General features: G+C 37.3%; 2 protein-coding genes across 10 annotated transcripts in view; one reads left to right on the top strand and one right to left on the bottom strand.

The window, feature by feature from the left end:
- Ppm1e (protein phosphatase, Mg2+/Mn2+ dependent 1E) overlaps positions 1–7,608 on the top strand; it is a 151,487-nt gene extending 143,879 nt beyond the window's left edge. For all 3 annotated transcript variants that reach the window (XM_048792126.1, XM_015495402.2, XM_048792133.1), the window contains one exon: positions 2,514–7,608. In XM_048792126.1, the coding sequence (XP_048648083.1) occupies positions 2,514–3,550 (1,037 nt within the window). In that variant the 3' untranslated portion in view covers positions 3,551–7,608. The remainder of the gene's footprint in view (positions 1–2,513) is intronic.
- Trim37 (tripartite motif containing 37) overlaps positions 1–22,078 on the bottom strand; it is a 141,095-nt gene that overhangs the window by 19,710 nt on the left and 99,307 nt on the right. For 3 of the 7 annotated variants that reach the window (XM_015495400.2, XM_048792093.1, XM_048792075.1), the window contains 2 exons: positions 18,188–18,298; positions 16,597–16,675 (listed from right to left, as the gene is read on the bottom strand). In XM_015495400.2, coding sequence (XP_015350886.1) covers positions 16,597–16,675; positions 18,188–18,298 — 190 coding nt within the window. Of the gene's footprint in view, positions 1–5,129; positions 5,402–15,080; positions 15,148–15,465; positions 16,676–18,187; positions 18,299–20,140; positions 20,268–22,078 lie in introns of those variants that run through there. The other 4 variants (XM_048792069.1, XM_015495401.2, XM_048792090.1 and 1 more) reach the window with 4 other exon arrangements.

The raw sequence follows: 22,078 nt of genomic DNA, 5'->3' as shown, positions 1-22,078 counted from the left end.
ACCCAACAGTAGAGCAGGTGAAAATCCAGAATTTTGGCAGCATTTTCTCTGTGCAAATCTTTGTATGTTCTGTTCCAAACTAACAGTTGCAGTAGTCTTTTAGTTGTAGTACTAAAACAAGATTTTGGGGAACAGTTTGACTCAGATCACATTTATTTTTAGAGGTGGAATTTTAAAAAATCATGGTAATTCAGTCAGGTGCAGTGGAGAAATTAAGTGGACTAGTGAAGGACAGTGAAAACAATGACTGGAAATCTTAATTAGCTCTTAACAGGCAATACAGTAAAGAAGTGAAACTGGCTGGGCGCAGTGGTACATGCCTACATTCCCAGTGGCTTGGAAGGCTGAGCAGGAGGATCTCAAGTTCAAGGCCAGCCTCAGTACAAAAAAAAAAAAAAAAAAAAAAAGAAAAGTGAAACTGGTAAAATCAAAACTGTGCTTGAGAAAGATGTTTTTGACTATACTGTAAAGAAGTAATGAATGAAGAAGAGCCTTGACATGGAGTAGGATGTGAGGGAGTTACACACTGGAGTCTAGAAGTGGTGAAGCTGAGCATTTATAAGATAAAAAGACTAGGATCTTATTTTAAGTAATTTGTCTGTTTTTCTTATATCCGGCTATGCCACTACTGGACAGGTAGAGCATATTGACTACATTGGTCCCAGGAGTCATCCACGAGGTTTTTGTTGCACTTTCTGGACCTACTTAAGGATTAAACAAAAATGTAAAATGTTGGAAAGGAATCTTTTTGAGCAAGAGAGAACCTATAACAGATATGAGGAACAATGAATACACAGCCAGGTCACTTAAGTATAGTTATCTTCATTTTATCTTCCCCTAGTCAGAAAGTTTATTCTAGTGCAATGGGAAAAGACAGTAATTAATGAGTTGTATAGGTAATAATTGGAAGAGCTAGAATTTGGAGCCAGGCAGTTTAGACACCATTGTTGGTGTTCTTAACCACTAAGTTATATGCCACTCCTTTTTCTAGCACTGAGAGGTTGAGGACACCAGCTAGGCTGTAAACTATAGAAAAACAACAAAGGTAAACAATGAATGGAGCTGGCTAGTGCTCTAAACCTCAAAGTTCCAAAGGCTTCTTTTTTGTGGTACTGAGGATTGAACCTAGGGGCTCTACCACTGAGCTACATCCCTAGCCCTTTTTATTTTTTGTTTTGAGACAGGGTGTAACTAAAGTTATAGAATCTGGCCTTAAAACTTGTGATCCTCCTACCTCAGCCTCCTGAGTAGCTGGGATTACAGGTGTGCATCACCATGCCCAGCACCAAAGACTGTGTAGGTGATCTCAGTAATATGGTGATAGAAACATGGGCCCAAGGTCTCTAGTTTATCTATGTACACATTACTCCCCAACATTTACCTGTGTCTTTGCTTATGCTATTCCCGCAAGCAAGGGGGAAAAATGCCTAGTGATAACTAACATATTCTTCACGGCTTAGCTCAAAATTCATTCTGTGAGTAAATGAACTAAGCAAAGCAAGAAAGGAAGGCCCAGTAGGGCCTTGGGGACTGGGAGCGGTGCATAGTGTCACAGTTGTTAAGAAGTAGGGGGATTAACAATAAAAATAGAAGGGGGTAATCAGAGATATATGAAGAAAGCAAGAACATGGTAATTTGAAGAGAAAAATGGTTGTATATTTTGTGTGTGTTCTCTGGAAGTCAAATAAAGCAGCATTACAAAGTACAAATCCAGGCGGACTTAGAACCAGGAGACATGCATTCAGGTTCCCTGTGTGAGGCCTGGCTTGAGGGAGCCACACTTGAATTTCAAAATCCCTTGTAACTCAGACCTTTCTCTGTGCTCACAACATGAAGCTATTTATTGATTTATAAATAAGAATAGAACAAAAATTGTTTAATGAAGAGAATGATCAGAACTTTGGTTTTATTTTTTTCAATGTAGACTTGTTTTTCAAGTCACAGTTTAATTAAACCTAACCATCAGTAAAAAAATGATCTACTAAGTCAACAAGGACTGAATTTCTCAGTACAGCAACAAACTTAGATTTAATATTAGTTGCTGCCATACTCAGCAAAGCCTAAATAATAGCCAGAACACAAGATTCAGAGTATAAACTAGATAAGGAATGAAGTTCAGTGACTGGCAAATTTTTAACTGGGATGAAACCATAAGCAGAATCTGATTAACAGAAATTTTTATCTAAAATTATTTGATAAATTCTTTTCATTAAATCCCAGAGGGTGCTGCATATGGTGACATATACCTGCAATCCCAGTGACTGGGGTGGCTGATGGAGGAGGATCTCAAGTTCAAAGCCAGCCTCAGCAATTTAGTGAGACCCTCTCTCAAAATTAAAAATAAAAAGGGCTGGGGACATTGCTCAGTTGTAAAGCATCCTGGGTTCAAGACACTTTTTAGCCATTGTTTTCCATCTTTTGCTTTCCTTATATCTCCCCTGTCCACTTTCTATTAAAAAAAAATTATGATCAGATGTCTGCTTTCTGATGGTCCCACTTTTTAATTCCCACAGGAGATGCTGAACACAAGCCATATATCTGTGGGGATGCAGATTCCGCCTCTACTGTTTTGGATGGGACAGAAGACTACCTCATTCTGGCCTGTGATGGCTTCTATGATACTGTGAACCCTGATGAGGCAGTGAAAGTTGTGTCTGACCACCTGAAAGAGAATAATGGAGACAGCAGTATGGTTGCCCACAAATTAGTGGCATCAGCTCGGGATGCTGGGTCAAGTGATAACATCACTGTTATTGTGGTATTCCTAAGGGACATGAACAAAGCTGTAAATGTTAGTGAGGAATCAGATTGGACAGAGAACTCTTTTCAAGGAGGGCAAGAAGATGGTGGGGATGATAAGGAGAATCATGGAGAGTGCAAACGCCCTTGGCCTCAGCACCAGTGCTCAGCACCAGCCGATCTAGGCTATGATGGGCGTGTGGATTCATTCACTGATAGAACTAGCCTGAGCCCAGGGTCCCAAATCAACGTGCTGGAAGACCCAGGCTACCTAGATCTCACACAAATAGAAGCAACCAAACCTCACAGTGCCCAGATTTTGCCATCAGTTGAGATGTTTGGTCTTGGTGCACCAAAGCAAGCAAATCTTATTAATGAGCTAATAATGAAGGAAAAATCAGTTCGATCATCATTGCCTGAACGGAATGGTGCTGGAGAGTTTCCAGGGCAGCAGATATACAGAATGGAGAGCTTGTCTCTTGTCTGTTCTGGGTTGGAAAATGAACAGTTCAAATACCTGGGAAAAAGAGTTTCTAGATTGTATCATTTACGCCACTACTACTTCAAGAGGTGGCACGGATTCAGGTTCAATCCAAAGTTTTATTCATTTCTCTCTGCTCGAGAGCCTTCCCACAAAATGGGCATCAGCCTGTCCTCACTTACTCGAAGTGGGAAGAGAAATAGGATGTTAAGAAGTTATGTGCCATGGAGGGAAAATAGTTGGAAAGGGTATAGTGAAAATACAATGAGAAAGGTCAGAAAGAGTAATGATATTCCATATGCAGATCTTCTCTGGAGCTATAAAATATAATACGTTTTCTTTACAGTAGGCTAGCTAGCTATCCCTCAATTAAAAACAACACTATCAGAGTAGAAACAAGGTAGACATTTCTAAACACATGTGCTTCAGTATGAATCCATGGATGGCTCAATTCTTAAATGTAAATAGATCTCTAGGAAACTCAAATTACAGTGTTTTCAATCTAAAAAAAAGTATTGGCGGTTTCACTAGCAAAATTATACAACTGGTCCCTGTGATGTGTCTCTACACCTACATACATCCCCTCTCCAGCACCCCTTCACGTCACTAGTGGAAACTTGAAAGTTATTTCAGTCAGGATATATTGAAATATATAGTGTTGAAATCTCAACTCAGTTGAAATCTGGTCTGATGTGCCTAATCTACTTACAGAGAACAATGAAGAACTAAATTAGGAAACATCCCTCAAGATCCTGGGGACTAAGAAAGATCCCCCCAACCTTTTTTTTTTTTTTTTTTTTTTTGGCAGGTGAAAGGCTAAAAGCCATATGGGTTTTAACTGGTAATGATGAAAGTGGAAAACTAGTGTAAAAGTGTCATATTCTCAGGCTTGTGAGGCAGTATACAAAGATTTATTGACTTTTTTTTTCTCTGTAACATAAAACATTTTGAATCAAATATTTCCTAGGGCAGCAGTTACTTGGGAGTTTCATAACCTGTTATGGTGCTTTTGGTGGAATTTTTATTTGTCATTTTATGAGACCACTGTCAGCTGGTTTTAATCTATGATGCTAATGTGTTTTCATTGTACCTCATCTCAGGAATAAAACTGGTTTAATAGAGATGATGTCAGGTACAAACATACACAAGAATCAAAATGCCATTTAAAAAGAAAGTTAAATACCATTTTTTTTTAAGTTCACACATAGCAAAGATATGTACTACTATAATATATAAAAAGTGGCTTTGGAGAATGAAAAATGCCCATTTTAACTTCTCTAATATTGTTTTTCCCAAGGGAATGAAGTAATTGGTATGCAGGAGGCTGAAAGTACTGCCTAAAGTGAACACAGATGCCAAATGCAAAGGAAAATGCAGATTACTGAGCCAGGTCTGTGTAGTTACAATTGGAAGATATGAGCCAATAGAAACAAGGTACATGCAACTTCATACTGCAGGGACAGGATGTGCGCTTATTTCAATATTTAGTTCTATTTGACAATTTTGCTATTTCTGCAGTTTTAAGCCAGTAAAAGACAGCAAATAAATTATCAGACTCATAAATTATCAGATTCATTCAGGGAAGCACCCTCTTATTCTCTCAGAACCATGGAGTCCCCCAGTTGCCCTTCCCTAGTTGACTAGGGACCAGCCATGCCCACAGAAAGGAGTAGCCCTGCTGTACTGACTGATCGCTCATGCAAGCTGGATGTACTAAATGTCCACCATCTAATCATGTTTTTACATGCTGATACAATTGGTTTATGTTCCCTAGACCTAGGGAGTAGGACTAAAATTTCATAACATAGATGAGACAAAGACACAGATGACTGTAGCATATTACAGGGGCCAGTATGGCTATATCAAGTAATTTAAAAAAAAAAAAAAAACAAACACTTTAGCAACAATCAGATTGTTAATCTACAGATTTTATTTTTTAAAATTTGGATGTTAAGTAGAGATTTTCATTATTTGTTTTCTCTTGACTTTGAAGTAATTTACTCTTTCCTCAGTCTTGTGACACATGGTTGAAAAGGAGAGAATAAGTAACGTCTCCAGCTATATATATTACAAATTTTCATCATTCTGATGCTTTGCCCCATACATGTACCTCACTTATATCTGAAGCCTAGATCATGTTGACAACCCTTCAGATGCAGTCTCAGTTTCAAATCAGATTATCTAAAGAAACAAAACACAGGCAGCAGAATATTGGTATACATTATAGTCCAAAATGCTTTTTTTAAAAAGAACTTTCCATAGTTGTCTCTTTTGGTCAGATCTGGCAAAAGGGAAGAAGTTACAATGATAAGCTTTTTTAGTGAGGAAAAAGATGGCTGGATGGAACTGGGACAGACAGACACATTTTTAAAGGTCTGGGTTTTGTAGGTCTGACTATATAGCAGTGTTAACTCCATTTCTCATATCATTAGCTCTCTCTAGAAAAACAGAAAAGTAGTTCTAGTGTGGTCAATAAACCAATATTGTAAAAAATAGCAACTATTCATTTGTTCACAATACGCGTAATCATAGGGTAGTTAGGTACCATTTGTAAGGTAAGTCCTTTAAAATTCTATAACACATTATTAAAGTAGTGGTTATTGGTCTGATATATGCTGCTCTTGGTTCTATACAGTAGATAAAAAGCAGTGCTTTGTGAAATGCAGTGTTAATATTAATGCCACTGGTGATAGAAAGTAGCTCCCTTCAGTTCAAATCCCGTGCCCTTATTTGCTGCTTGCTAACGTAAGCAATAAGTAACCCTCTAACTAATGGTATCTACACATTTCTGTAACTTGTATTTAATGATGGTGTATCTGGTGATTGTAAAAATATTAGATATAAAAGTATAATATACACTAACTGTTAATGCTGAGGTATAGTCTGAATCATGTGTTTTGTACCTTTACTCATCGTGTAATTTAGTGGTGGTGAACATTCTACACTCAATCCATAGAGTGGCAGTATCCCTTTTTCAACTTACCATGATCTGCATCAATTTGTTTGCCTGCTAAACAAGTTTTGTTAGAATAGGAAATAGTAAAAACAAAACAAATATAAACAAGAAAAGTGTAGTACTGGTTAGGGAAACAGACTTCAAGTCACCATCTGAAGTTATTATAAACTCCTTGTACATTCACTGTGAGTTTCAAGGGGCGTCAGTCCCTAATTTAAAGGTTTCCTTTTTCACTTTCTAGATGTGTACTTTTGAGGGATATCTGAGGTTAGGCAACATTACAGCACCAAATACTTGGGGCTATTAATCCCATTTAGGTCTGTACTACAGGGGTCAGGTAGAAACACATGTATATACCTTTTCTTTACCTAGAAGTGCCATCCATTGTCCTTGAAATACAGCAACTAGAATTCCTATTACATTTAATTTTAAGTCGGAGGCTCCTTGAAAGTTAACACCTTAACCAAGGACAATGTCAATCATGTCAATGTCAACACTGAGTCTAATTCTGACCACATTTATAGTGGTATAGCATCAACACTGCATTTTCATGACAACCACACTCCATTGTTGGAACACTGTGCCAGTAAGAAGTACAACATCCAATGGGCAGATGAAAATGACCCATTTTCAGATAAGACTGCTGTGGTCAAGTACTTCTTTCCCCAAGTACTTGCCGAGAATTTGTGAGAAAATGATCTCAATAATTTTTTGTGTGGTGCTGGGGATTGAACCCAGGGCCTTGTACATGAGAGGCAAGCACTCTGCCAACTGAGCTACATCCCCAGCCCTCAATTATTTTAATTTTTAAAAATTTGTTCACTCAATGAGCATTTTCAAGCAAGGCCACAGAAGGGGAGATACTACAATTTAGTTCACACCTTATGATGGGACAAATTTTTCTTTGGATCATAAATTAGCATGATCTGTGAAAAGATTAAATACTGCCAGTATTACAACACAGCTATCTTCCAGACATATGGTACTGTACTGAAAAAATAATTACTTCCTCCAGCAGCATTTTATGTATTCTGAACACTATATTTATTCTACTAATTAGAAAAAAAATGAAACAGGACAGGGAACTCCAGACTGATATAGCAGTTACTATTGAAAAGGAAATACTTTAAATTAACTTTGATGTATTAAATAATCCAGATACATCATTGTTAACTCTCTAGGTGCTCTTTGGTGAGAGACAGGCTTTCTCTTGTTCATGTCATTTCTCTGCAAAGAATTCTTTATGGAGTGAAGTGAATATTTCTTATCAAGTAAATTTATCAATTTACAAACCTGCTGTACAGATCACTTTTGAGTTCAGTTGTAATCATGAGTGATCCTTCATATTTTATTTATTCAAACTGTTCATTCAGGTAAAGAATATGTTTGAAATTTTGCCAATATCTTAATAAAACCCAGCAATTTAAAATCACTAAGTCATTTGTCTTTTTTTTCTTTAAGAGAAAGCTAAATTATTTAATACTTAAATTACACAAATTGGGGTTGGGGGGGGGAAGCATCCTGGGAAAGCCTTAATTAGGGACATTAACAGTGGAGTTAGTGAGAATTCATTCCTTTTCGGAATGGGGATCGCTTTGCGTGTTATCTTTGTGTGGGGGCCATTCTAATCTCTGTGTAGTTTCAATGTCAGTGTATGTTCACCCAACCACTCAAATTTTCCTCTTTTGAAACTAAATGGGCATGGGCAAAGTAAAGCAAAAGATAAGAATCTAATGAGTTATTCGGTTGAATGTCTTTATGGAGGTTTTCTGTAATAACAGGAGACAAATGTGGGGGAAAGAAGTAGGCCAATTAAGCAAGACAACTGCATCTAAGGAAATGGAACTAACCCCCCTAAACCTAGTTAACACATTGTGAAATTTGAAAGCCTTAATGGTGAGAACACTAATTTCCTAAATTAACTCAGTCCTTAGCATGACTTCATGTACAGAAAAAAAAATTTTTTTTGAAAGGATACTTGAAGGGGTTTGCTTGAAATCTCTCTTTGAAACAACACACTGCCAGATATAAGGCATAATAAAATCATTTGAACTTAGTGGAAAGAATCACAGCTCAGAAGGAGAGAAGATACTTAGCATGCCATAGCACCGTTAAAAAATGGGGAGCTGGGGTTGTAGCTCAGTGGTAAAATGCTTGCTTAGCACAGGTGAGGTCCTGGGTTATATCTTCAACACCTCATAAAAACAAAATAAAGGTTAAATGAAATTCTGGATAGTTTTTTTTTGGTGCTGGGGATTGAAACCAGGGCCTTTTGCACGCTAAGTACACTCTATACCACTACACTCCCAGCCCCACGTCATCTATTGATATCTTTGAACACTTCAAAAGCTTTTCATGGAACCTCTAGGTAAGATGTGCCCCACCCTCATGATGCAAGCAGGGCCCCTCATAGGTTCTAATTCTTCTGATCCTGATTTAGAACCAGGGAAACGGATGTGAAAAATGTCCAGAATGATTCACATTTAGAGAAACAATTTTCCAAATGAGTAGATGGACAGATGAAAAAGTCCCTGCCAGTCATTACGCGGGATGACATGAAAGCTAGAGCATAAGGGCTGAGCAACTAAGCCAAGTAGAGTTGTAATAGACTAATCAAGAACAAAACAGTGAGAGAGAAGCCCAGGGAGCAGCCCTTTCAAAAGGACATTAGGAGACATTACAGGACTTGGGCCAGCACTCTAGCTGGGCAGAGCAGGAACAGAAGGAGCAGTCACTATAAATGTGTCTGATCTGTTCTAAGAAACAGCTCAGTCCATAATATGTGTCCCAAACTATAGATGGCTGATGTTACCATGTTCTCTTAGGCCTCCCAATTAGAGTTTTAAAACTTCTATAAATCCGGACTAAAAGTATATGCTCTTGGAGTTTTCTATTTTCCAAACATACTTTTTTTCCTTTTTTATTTTTGGTACCCAGGGGTACCTGACCACGCCACATCCCCAGCCCTTTTTATGTTTTATTAGCAAGACCCTAAGGCTGGCATTGAACTTGCAATCCTGCCTCAGCCTCCCATGCCCCTGGTATTATAGATGTGCACCACTATGCTCGGCACCCTATTTTCTAAACTTTTAACAAATCACCTCTTTATGGATAAAAATGGCCCGTTTTCAAATTACAGTTTTAAAATTATACTGTCTTTACTTCAACATGTACTTCACTTTTTTTTTTTTTTTTTAAATACCTACTTTCAGCTTCTGCTCTGATGTAGAGCTAGAAGGAACAACACTGCTTCCATTCCTACAATGAAAAACAGCCAGATTAACTGCAAATTATGACTTTTTGAACACTGGGAAATTGAGGTTGAAGAATAACCAACTGGCCTAAAGTTGACAGGCTCTTACAGGGGCAGTGGAGCACTAGTTTCCCTAGGGTAGCCATGAGCAGACACTGGAAAAAACAGCTAACGTGACAACTGGTAAAGGCAGAGTATGGGCTGGAAAGAGTGTGGAGTCCTGGGGGCCTAGAGAAAAAGCCCTCTCTTCAGGCTTTTTCTTCACAAACTCTACTAAGTATTCACAGAAAAAAAGACTGGAAAGAGCCCTTACAAGAGTTAACTGTGGTGCAGACCCAAAAGAGGTATACAACAACCTGTCCCCCTATCTCCTCTATGAAACAGAAGTGCTCTTCTATTGGAGGAGGAAATACTGCTTCACTTAGGGCACTGGTGGCAGTGGTTCCTGGAGGTGAGGGAAGGCAACAGGGTAAGGACAGGAATGTCACTGGGCCTACAACTAGCTGGGAAGGGGCAAGTAAACTGAAAAGGCCCTGTCGGTCCAAACCTAGTGTCTAAAACTGCAGCTTAATCTGAGAATGTGAGCCCCCAGTCAGTCTTCAAATAACAGCACAATATTTCTGGTAGAAGGATGAGAGATCACCAGAAGCATAAAGGAGCTAGAGGTTTAGCTCAGTAGTAAAGCATGTGCTTAACATATGCAAAGTGCTGGACTTGAACCTTATAGCCCCCAACAAAAACAGACCCTCTGTAAGGGTACAAATAGAAGTTATATGCTTAGGGGAGAGACTGCCCTGCCAATTCAACCCCCATCAGCAAAACCAGATATTGCAATAGGAACCTGAAATAATCACTAGGGTCAATCATAGCAACAGCAAGCCTTGAGCCAAACTCCTAACTAGATAATCTCTGCAATGAAGGTCTAAGCAACAGAAAAGGCCTGCTCACTTTCAGTCATAAATATCCACAAAGCATCTAATCTTCTGTTTAACATGGATTGCTTTTAACAAAATACACTGAGGCATGTGAAAAGGCAAGGAAAAATTGCACTTGGAAGAGATGAAGCAATCATTAGAAACCAGACAAATATAACAGGCATTTTGGAACTGAGGGTTTTTTTGTTTTTGTTTTTGTTTTTAAGGCCAGTGCTAGGAAGCAAACCCAGGGCCTTGCACATGCTAGGCAATGCTCCAGTTCTGAGCTATACCCCTAGCTCGAGCAAGAATTTTAATTAAATTTGATTAATGTTAAGGACAGCAGTGGCCAACATGTAAGATTATGTGTGTGATGTCAGCAAAGAGATGGAAATTATAATTAAATAGAAATGTTAAAAACAAAAACTCCACCATAACTGTAATTGGCTCATCAGTAAATTCTGTGGTGATGAGAAGAGAACTAGTAAACCTGAAGTAAGTCAACAAAAAGTACCCTCACTGACATACAACACATTAAGAGTGAAGGAAACACCAGAACAAAATAAACCCAGAACAGAACAAGTACACAGGAGCTGTACAAACATCAGTGTGACATACGCATAATTAATGACACACATGAAACCACAGATCCAAGAAGCTTAGATAAATACTAAAATCCCCACAACTGCAGGGTACACACCTGTAATCCCAGGGATCAGGAGGCTGAGACAAGAGGACTTCGAGTTCAAAGCCAGCCTCAGCAAAAGCGAGGCGCTAAGCAACTCAGTGAGACCCTGTCTCCAAATAAAATACAAAATAGGGCTGGGGATGTGGCTCAGTGGTTGAGTGCCCCTGAGTTCAATTCGTGGTACTACCCGCCACCCCCTAAAAAAAAACCCCACATCTAAGAAAAATAAAGCCCTTTCAGATGATCACACTGGTAAATTTTACCAATTAAAGAATAAAATCTCGGGCTGGGGTTATAGCTCAGTGGTACAGCACTTGCCTAGCACATGTGAGGCACTGAGTTCAATCCTCAGCACCACATAAAAATAAATACAATAAAGTTATTGTGTCCATCTATAACTTAAAAATATTTAAGAAGAATAATAATATACACAACCAATTCTACATGTTTTTTTTTCCAGGAAAAAGGAGATTCATTTTATGTGTTCAGCATTACTCTATGGTTGTAAAATCAGATGAAGAGCAATAAAACTATGGACCAATATCCTTCATAAATATAGATGCAAAAATCCTCAGCAAGATATTAGCAATATAAACAAATGCCACTCGGCACCCATTAGAATGGCTAAAATAGCCAGGTATGGCAGCACTTGCCTGTAATCCTAGCTACTCAAGAGGCTGAGGCAGGAGGATCGCCAAGTTTCAGGACTGCCTGGGCAATGTAGTGAGACCCTGTCACAAAATAAAAATGGCTGGGGATGTAGTTTGCTGGCCTATCATGCACTAGGCCCTTGGTTCAATCTCCAGTACCAGGAAAAAGGAAAAAAAAAAAAAGAAAAGAAAAGAAAAAAAGGAATTCCTAAAATAACAAAAATTCCAAGTGTTTGGGTGTGGGGAATACAATTGGAACTCTAATTAGTGTCTGGTGGTAATGTAAAATGGTAGTTCTACTTAAAAGTATATCAGCTTCTTATAAAATTAAATATACATGACTTAATACAATGAATTCTGACACCAACTACCTGCAGTTAAGCCAATCAAACTTCACAGATTTAGGGCAAAGTCTTCTGTTAAGACTGCCCTCACTTCAGACACCAGCTTCAAGTTCAGGGGTCCCAGGACACCCTCACTTTGGAACAAGTGGCTACAACAAGTTTAGGGGTTCCCACCATTCCACTGAGTTTAATTAATTCATTAGAACAATGCACAGAACTCAGGAAAGCACTTTACTTATTATTATTTTATTATGACATAAGAAAACAACTATGAACCAGCCAACACATACCACATAGGCTGAGGTTTGTGAGGTCCAAAATGTGAATGTTCTTTGTCCTCCATACAAGTTACCCTATAAGTACATTGATATTTATTATATAATGATGATAATAATAATAATGCATAGTGCTGTCATCCACAGAACCTCCCCCAAGCTTCAGTATTCAGTGTTTGATTGGGATTTCATTACCTAGGCATACTGAATGACTGACAAGGAGGTTGAATTCAGCTGAGCTGATACCACATAGCCTAGAGCCTTAATAACATGGCTGGTGTTTTTGATGTGGCCAACCACCATCCTAAGTCATCTCATTACCATAAACTGGCAGAACCCACCATAAATAATTCCTATCACTTAGAAAATTTCAAAGATTTAGAGGTCACTTTCTGGGACCTGGGATAGAGGCTAGCTGATTCTATATTACAAACTGGCAATCCCACCAGTAGGCATATAAAATTATAGAGAATACTTAAACTTACATAAAAATATACATGCAAATCTGTATAAGGTTCACAAACAGCCAAACTGCAAATAACCTAAATGTCTTTCAGTGGGCAAATTCCATTATATAATAGACTACTACTGGGCAATAAAAAAGGAAAGAAATACTGATTCACACAAGATGGATTAAAAAATTCATTTTACCAAGTAAAAGGCTACATGTTGCATGATTTCATTTATATGGCAAAGGGAAAATTAAAGACAGAGAACAAATCAGTGATAACAAGGAGTTTGGGAAGGAGATGTATATGTACAAAGGGCTATCACAAATGAATTTTTAGGGTGGACGGAAAATGTTCTGTGTAGCACTGGTGGTGGATACATGACATTTGTCAAAACCCACAGAGCTATATACCAAAAAGATTGAATTTTAAAATATGTAAATTAAAAAAAAATCAACCAGGATGTGTGTGGGAGGAAAGAAAGCAGACTATAATGATGAATCTAACTGTATCACAAATGAACCAGAATCACAGCGAAGAGGAAAGAAAGGAACCAATGTAGTTTTGAATCTAAGGACCTAAAAAACTTTGCAAGAGTATTGTGACATGATCTTGAGAGACTAAAAGAACTATACACTAGCCAGGTGCAGTGGCACATAAATTACAGTTCCAGCTACTTGGGAGACTGAGAAGAATTGCTTGAGCCCAGATCGAGCTGAGCCTGAAATTCCCATTCCAAATAAAACACAAAAACAAGCACCAAACTCTAGATGGTAATTCCCCTCCCAAGGGGATATGTTAAAAAAACTAACTGACTTGTGCATTAGGGTTAAAAAATTAAGTTAACCTACTATAGCTAATGAGAGCCAGGCTTCTCACTGTTCTCACTGTTACCTCCTGTAAGAGGGAGGTCTAGAATGAGCCCTGTGGAGCTGGACTGGTGGTGTTTCCCTTAAAACAAAATCCCCCAAAGATTTATACACATAGATCCAGTAATACATATAAATGTGTGAATCTGCATGACTCAGCACACACACACACACACACACACACACACATATTTCCTATTCTATCCACTGAGAGGGACTAGAAGCAGTGAAGCCCTAGTATCAATAAGCACATTAGCATCCACATCTTCGTTTCTAAATATCATTCTCTAAGAAAAGGAGCCAGGGTTCCTCAAGTAGTAAGGAAAAAAAAAAAAAAACAGACCAAAGGGGACATATCACAAGGACATTAAAAACCTAAGAGAGTTTCCAGTGACCAAAACTGTAACAAGCTGAGCTATGGAAATAATCATAGTTTTGGATCCTAATTCAAAGATCAAAACAAAGGATCGAACAGAGGATCAAACAGAGTATTGAACCCAAGGGCCTTTCACGCACTAGGCAAATACTCTGCCACTGGAACTATATCCCCAGCCCAGCTGGATCACTGTTCTACAGTTATACAAAGGCATTAACAAAAGCAAAAGCTGGACTAAAAGGTACATCTCAAAATAAACTTTAAAAATAGGACAATCTTTAGGTTTTTAGTTACTAGTTATCAAAATGTTGGGCTTGATTTAAGTGTGATGAACTGGAAAAAGCACTAGAGCAACAGTTCATCCCATTCTTGTGTTGAACCTTAAGAGCATCATACAACCTCCTGGAACCTCAGGTTCTTCTGCCAAAGGGGGACAAGACACAACTCATCCATCTCAAAGGTTACTGAAGGATTCAATGACCCAGGTGGTCAAAGTTGTCCAGAAATGATATATACATGCACAATATAAGCATTACTCTTACCTCTTTAGGCCTAAGAGAAAACCCTTATTCAGCAGATGTTTTCTAGGAATTAAGATAAAAACACTAAATACTGAAGCAAGGTAACAGTGGAAAGAAATGCCCTTCAGCAAAAGCTGTTAAGTTAAAAAAAAAAAAAAAAAAGTGAAGACCATTAGGATACACTATGTGGTGCAGAAGCTGGGCATGGTCATGCACACCTGTAATCCCAGAGGCTCAGGAGGCTGCGGCAAAAGGATCTCGAGTTCAAAGCCAGCCTGAGTAGCTTAGCAAGGCCCTAAGCAATAACACCCTGTCTCTAAATAAAATATAAAAAAGGGCTGGGAATGTGGCTTAGCCCCAGTACGGGGGCAGGGGGCGGGGGCAGTGGTGCAGGAAGGTAGGACAATCAGAGCAGAGCGAGGGATTCTTCTCCTGTCCCTCTGCCCATTCTCACTGCTACCTAGTATCTAGCATGGCCAACACAGGCATGCTGCATCTATGAATAGGGAAACAGTGTTCCTGGCATCATTAAAGAACTGGGAACAAAGTTGGATATTGCACACACCTGTAGTTCCAGCTACTTGGAAGGCCGAGAAAGGAGGATTGTTGGAGCCCAGGAGTTCAAGGCCAACCTGGCAAACAACAGAGACACCTTGTCTAAAAAAGAAAGAACTGGAAACAGAGTTGGTATGTAAAGTGGCTAGGAACGAGGAGAAGAATTATATCTTCCAAAGACTCCCCTACTAAAAGCTAACTAATCTGAATTAAAAGCTATCTATGAAAAAAGCTTTTGGTCTTCCAGGTTTATTACAATTATGGAACAACTAAGTGAGAAGCTGCCCATCACCCCTGTTCAAAAAATGATCTTGTCTACATTACTAAACAGCTACAAGCAAGAGCAATAGAAAAACGGGTATCTGGTCCCACTTTTAATAAACTGCAGAGCCGCATTTTCTCAAGTTAATTTTATTAACAAAAAGTGCAAACTATTCTGAAAAGAAGTAAACTATAAGTAATAGCATTCATCAAGATATTAGATATGGAAAAATGAATAATATTAAGTAAAACAAGCTGATGACATGTCTTTCACATGTACATATAGTTATTCATGCTTTTTCAACAGTCTTGATCAATTCAGTGTAATTTCCATGAACATATAGCAGCTCAAACACAAATTCAGAAGCACGGTGGCAAAGTTTGGCAATTATTTTGGGGGTAATTATGAGTATGTAAGACAATCTGATATCAACTTCACTTTGATGTAACCTACTATGCAGTATGTATATTTAAATTTATTGACTCTGAAGCAATATTCAATGAAAATAGAGTTTTAAAATATTTGTTGCACTATATTTTATGAGGCAGAAAAAATGAAATAGTTTTCAATGATCTTTCACATGACCAGGAACATAACCAATCCATATTAACTAAGTTCATTTTAAATACATATGCAAAGTCACACAACAGAAAGATGTGCCGTTAAACAGGTACCAATACTTAAACAAGAAAGAAAAGATAAACAAACTTTAGTCTGTCAACATACTCCAAAGAGGAGATCCAGTCTAGTGTTACTTCAGTCATTCACAAAAAGTGTCTATAGGACAGAATCTATTTATAGGTAATTTTTCTATTCACTAATCTATAGGTCCTAATGAAACAAACTGTGATTAAAACCTGAAATATAAAGGTAGTCATTTAAACACAACAGGTGTTTAGCCAAAGACAGAGCACCAAGGATGAACAGGTTACTGAGTGCATGCACTGCCTCTAGTACATTTTCTGGCAGTTAACTGGTCTTCTACCTTTTGTGGATGTACTAATTTTCTAAATTAATTGAGGACAACACTGTTATTACATTAGGAAGAACTCTGCTCACACTATTAATTTTTTCCCATGTTCTACAGTCTTTACTAGAATTGTGCTACTTTCTAACAGCTCCTGAATTATTCTTTCAGGTAGAGATGATGGGAAAAAAAAGACCTAAATCTGACTATCTGGTTGATGACAAATTTGAGCACCAACTACAAGAAGATTCAGGGTCAAGGTAGCTTATAAGTCAATTCTCTTGATCTGGCAATTACCTTCCACTGTTTTCATCAGTACTGAAGTGAAGATTTTCAGGGTCTGCTTGTTCACCATCAGGAAAACTGGAGTGTGTATCTAAGAAAAATTAAAAGAAAATATTTTAAATTAAAAACAGATAACAACAAAGTGTATTTTCTTTCCTAACTCTTTAAATGATCTTACCAAATGTGTTAGTGAAGAAAGAGGTGCTCAGCTGTAAACAAATCTCTGTCTTCAGAGAATTTGTGATTTGAGTCAGATACAAGCAAATGCAAAGGAAAAACAAAGGAGAAAACCCAAAATGTGTAATAGACACCCACAGTGAGAAGATGAAAGGCACTGCCTCACTTTGTCCTCCCAGACTGGTGGGAACAGTTGAAGAAAGAAACAAGAAACAATGATGAAGTATACTTTCCAGACTCAAGGTGCTATAAACAATATGTATTTCAAAGCCAACTAAAGTACACATGCAAACATTACTGAGAATCCCACCAGGACTCAAAATAATTTGCCCAAAATCTGAGTGCTTGTCTTAGAAGCAGAAGAAATTGCCTTAAAACTTACAAATCATTCAATACTTGGCTCTACATTGAAAAAAGATACTAGAACACTAGGGAAATATGTAAGACACAAAGTTAACAATGCACATAAGCCTGACAATGTTGTCATTTCAGGAAATCTTACACAGCAATGCTCAGGTTGATTATTAAGGTTTCTGGATGACTTTAAACCAGTATTTCTATAATTTTCTAATACACATTCCATTATTTTACCTGTACTTCTATATGATAGAATATGAGGTTGCCATAAAATTGAAGTTTATAAAATACAAATATACATATTTACGCAAGTTTCTCTTGGTGTTTCTCCCCTAAAGATATGTTTTTGTGGGGAGAGAAAGGAATAAAACATGAATGATTCTAGGTACATTTATGATTGCACATATGGTGCAACACTACATGGTGTACAATCAGAGAAATGAAAAGTTGTGCTGCAGTGTGTACAATGAATCAAAACACATTCTGTTGTCATATATACCTAATTAAAATAAATTAATTTTTAAAAAGATTTAAAAGAAAAACGAATGATTCCATAATTTGAATGCATTTCTAAGAAATCAAAGCTATTTAAAAAGTCATATAGTTGGCTTGGAAAAAAAAAAAAAAGAAAAGAAAATCGGGGGAGGGGATCAAACATCTAAAACTTCCCCAGAGGTTGGAAAACAAGGTGGCAAATAGTAAATATTTATGTACTACAAGCCACAAATGGTCTCTGTTGAAAATTCTTCTTTGTTTCATTGTTTTTACACCTCTGTATAATTTAAGGCCATTCTTAGGTAAATAAGCTATACAAAAGCAGTCTGTGGTCTCTCTCCTCCATCAAAGAAGTGACACTCATCAGGTATCTATCTAATCAAGCCAAACATTACCCCCCAATTTTTTCTAATACTCACCATATAGTTTACCAAAAAATGTAAAAATGAAAAAAACAAAACAAAAAAAGACAAAAAGAAAAGAAGCAGAGTAAGTAGAAGCAATAGCAGCAGAAGAAAAAACATCATCAGCAATGGTTTTACTAATCTGTGTAAGATGACATTATATATTGCACCTTCATCTGGGGGCTGTGCCATGAAAGAGTCGTTAAATCCGCCCATGCTGCTGTGCTCTTCCTGCTCTTCATTCTCAGTGTCACATTCAATGTCACTGTCGCTACTAATTCCTGGCAGGAAAGGAGACAACATATTTCTGAAAAAAAAACCACTATGGGTAAAAGAGGAAAAGTTCCTTATCCATTAAGCTGAGATTCCTACTGAATTTTACAATAAATGCCAAAAATTGAAGAAACCACACCAGCAAAACCAAAAAAGTAACCACAGAAAGTTCAATTCTCTTTAAATTTTTTTAGAGCAGTGCTGTTACTTTTGTTCTCTAAGTTTAAAATTGAGTACCACAGTCCTTGAAAGTTGTTATTCGGAACCAGTACTAATTATACTGAGAATACCTTTTCCAAATCACTTTTTTTCTAACACGTCATAAGAGAAAAAAGAGGAACTTTTAAAATCCTCATTCACTGTAAACAGAGTCTCTATACTAACAAACATAATAAAACACATGGCCTATAATCCCAGCAGTTCAAGAGGCTGAGGCTAGAGGATTGAAAATTCAAAGCCAATCTCGGCAACTCAGTGAGACCCTAAGCAAGTTAGTGAGACCCTGTTTCTAAAATATAAAAAGGGCTGGGGCTGTGGCTTAGTAGTTAGGTGCCCCTTGGTTCAATCGACAGTACAAAAACAAAACAAAAAAACCACGATATAAACATACATAGTATATGTATATAGAAATTTCCAGTAATTCTAGTCATAAGTTAGTTTCTATCCTATTTGGGCCTCTAGTTTTGTTTCTGTATGAATCAGTTGATTTAGTTTTTGGATATTTAATACATATATATTTTAATTGACATAGTAATTATATGTATTTATAAGGTACACTGATATTCCAATACATGTATACAATGTGTAATGATCAGATCTGTGTAGCAGGCATATCTACTACCATAGAAACATATCATTCTTTGTGTTGGGAACATTAAAAATATTCTTCATTAGCTACTTTAAAATATTAAGTAATTATTGTCAACCATATTTATTCTACTACTATAACACATTAGAAGTTATTCCTCCTGCCCAACTATACCCCATTACCCATTAACTATACTCTCTCCATCCTTCTGCCTTCTCTATATTCTTCTCAAGCTTTGGTTACCTCTATTTTATTCTCTACTTTGAGATCAACTTTTTACTTCCCACATATAAGTAAGATCATGTGGTATTTGTCTATGCCTAATTTATTTCACTTAATGTAAGGTCCTCTAGTTCCATCCATGTTGCTGCAAATGACAGGGAATTTCATTCTTTTCTATGGCTGATATTATACTATGTATACATGTCACTTTTTTTTATACATTCATTCATGAGCACCCAGGTTGAATTCATAATTAGCTATTGTGAAAAGTACTGTAATAAACATGCAAGAGCAGATTTTAATTTCTTTGGAAAATTACCCACAACCAGTTGATCTTCAAAAGAAAAATCCTATAGAAAGTTATTTATTTTAGCAAGATAGTGATCAGAAAACTTGAAAATTTTTCTGCTAAAAATTTTTATAAATACTTAGATAAAATACAGACAGAACATTATTTTAACAAATAGTCACATTTAAAAGACAAAAGGGGCCAGGCACAGTGGTGTACATCTATAATTTCAGTAACGTGGGAGGCTGAGGCTGGAGGATCCAACTTCAAAGTCAGACTCAGCAATTTAGAGAAGTCCTGTCTCAAAATAAAAATAAAGAGGGCTGGGCATAACTCAGTAGTAAAGTGCCATGGGTTCAATCGCCAGTAGCAAAAAATAAAACCCAAAACACAGGAGGTAAATTCACAGGCATGAGAAACAAGATAAGAATAATACTGGGTCAGATGCTACAGTTATCCTGGAGCGCCCAGTACAAAAATTTTTAACATTCCTTTGCCAGGGAGGAGGGTGGGACCCAAAACTCTACTCACCATAGGAAGGGAGTTGCAATTGGGACTAAAATTCCAGCTTGGAATTTTTTTTCTTAAAGAGATAAAATTCTGGTTATGTTGCCCAGGTTGGCCTCAAATAATCCTCTTCCCTCAGATTCCCCAGTAGCTGGGCAGTAAAAGTAAAAAAAAAGATTAATGAACTTGCAGAGTTGAAGAAATTAATGAGGAACCAAAATTAATGAGCATACAGGCAGATGCTACTGCATCCAGCAGAAAACTAAAATTCTTATTCAAAAAACAGATAAGAAATAGTCTGTATAAGGTAGGCTCTACAAAGAGAGCAAAAGACTTAGAATTCAAACCCAATTTATGCTGGGGATTTTTAATTTTTATTTCTTGGTGGTGCTAAGTTTTGAGCCCTGGTCCTTGCAATTGCTAAGCATGTACTCTAAAAACTTAGCCTCTAGCCACTAGATTTGGATTTAAATTTGAAGTAAAAAAATCTTAAGAAATTAACATAAAATTATTCAGAAGCTAGTGTTATTTAAATACAGCAAAATCTTCCCTGGAGGTTAGGTTCTAGATAAGATGGAGTGGGTACATTCCAACTTGTCAATTTCACTCAATGCATCACTAAAATCTAGACAAAATGCATGGCATAGCTATTTAAGGACTCGGAAGTAAACAGGAATAGGCATATTGGTGGAATCAAAATTTCACTAACAAACTGGAAGATTCAAACAAGCCCCGGAGTCCAGGACACAATCCAAAATTACTCAGCATATGAAAAATCAGTACAAGATAATAAGAGGGCTGAGTATATAAAGCTCTGGGTTCAATCCCCAGTATCAACAAAAAACAAAGATAATCCGCAAATACCAAGGCTGAGATGACACAGGTGTTGGAATTATCTAATGATGACTTTTAAGGGAAGATAAAAATGCTCAAGAACACCGCTGACACACATCAAACATTCTCTGAAGGTAAGCTTCCACAATACAGATCATAAGAATTCTGGGGGGTAGAGGTGGGGGTCTGAAAAAGAATGCTCCAAAGTTAAAAGTTTAAGGCTAACAATCTACCTGAAGAAGAATCAGGAGATATGGAAGGACAATGCTGTAAATTTTTCATTAAGTAGAACAAAAACCTGTAAGAGACTACATGATTCTAGTTAACTTTAAAGGGGCAGATTTTTAAAAGACCTGGGCTTGGTGGCACCTGCCGTAAATTCCAAGAACTCAGGAGGATTCCAAGATTAAGGCTAGCCTCAGCAACCAACTTAGTGAGCCCCTATTCTCAAAATAAAAAATAAAAAGGTTTCAGGATGTAACTCAATAATGGTTAAAGTGCCTCTGGGTTCAATCCCTAGTAACAAACAAACAAACAAATAAATAAAATGAAATGTTTTGTAGAAATGAAAGATTAAAACTAAAATATTAATATATGGTTTAGGCAAAAGTAAAAAAAGATTAATGAACTTGCAGAATTGAAGAAATTAATGAGAAACCAAAAGAAAAATAAGTTTAAAGTATAGAAAAGACTTTAAAAAGGGATCAAAAGGAATGCTCCAAATTGTCTTGATCAGAATGATATAGCAAAAACAACAAAAGAGAAATAGACATGAAGAGAAAAACGGCAGAAAAAAACTTAAAGGATTCATGAAAAACATTCTGAATTAAATGAAAATAAAAATATCAAAATTAGTGCTAGGTACCTATCACAGTTCTTAAGGGGAATTCATAGGATTAAATGTTGCAGCACACACCTATAATCCCAGAGACAAGGGAGGCCTAGACAGGAGGATGACAAGTTCAAAGCCAACCTGGGCAACTTAACTAGACCCCTCAACAACTTACTGAGAACTTTCTTTAAAAAAATATTAAAGGACTGGGGACGTGGGGCTGGAGATGTGGCTCAAGTGGTAGCGCGCTCGCCTGGCATGCGTGTGGCCCGGGTTCGATCCTCGGCACCACATAC

This window comes from Marmota marmota, unplaced genomic scaffold (assembly GCF_001458135.2).
Source record: "Marmota marmota marmota unplaced genomic scaffold, marMar, whole genome shotgun sequence".
Classification (NCBI taxonomy): Eukaryota; Metazoa; Chordata; class Mammalia; order Rodentia; family Sciuridae; genus Marmota; species Marmota marmota.
This window is presented reverse-complemented; position numbering and strand designations above follow the sequence as displayed.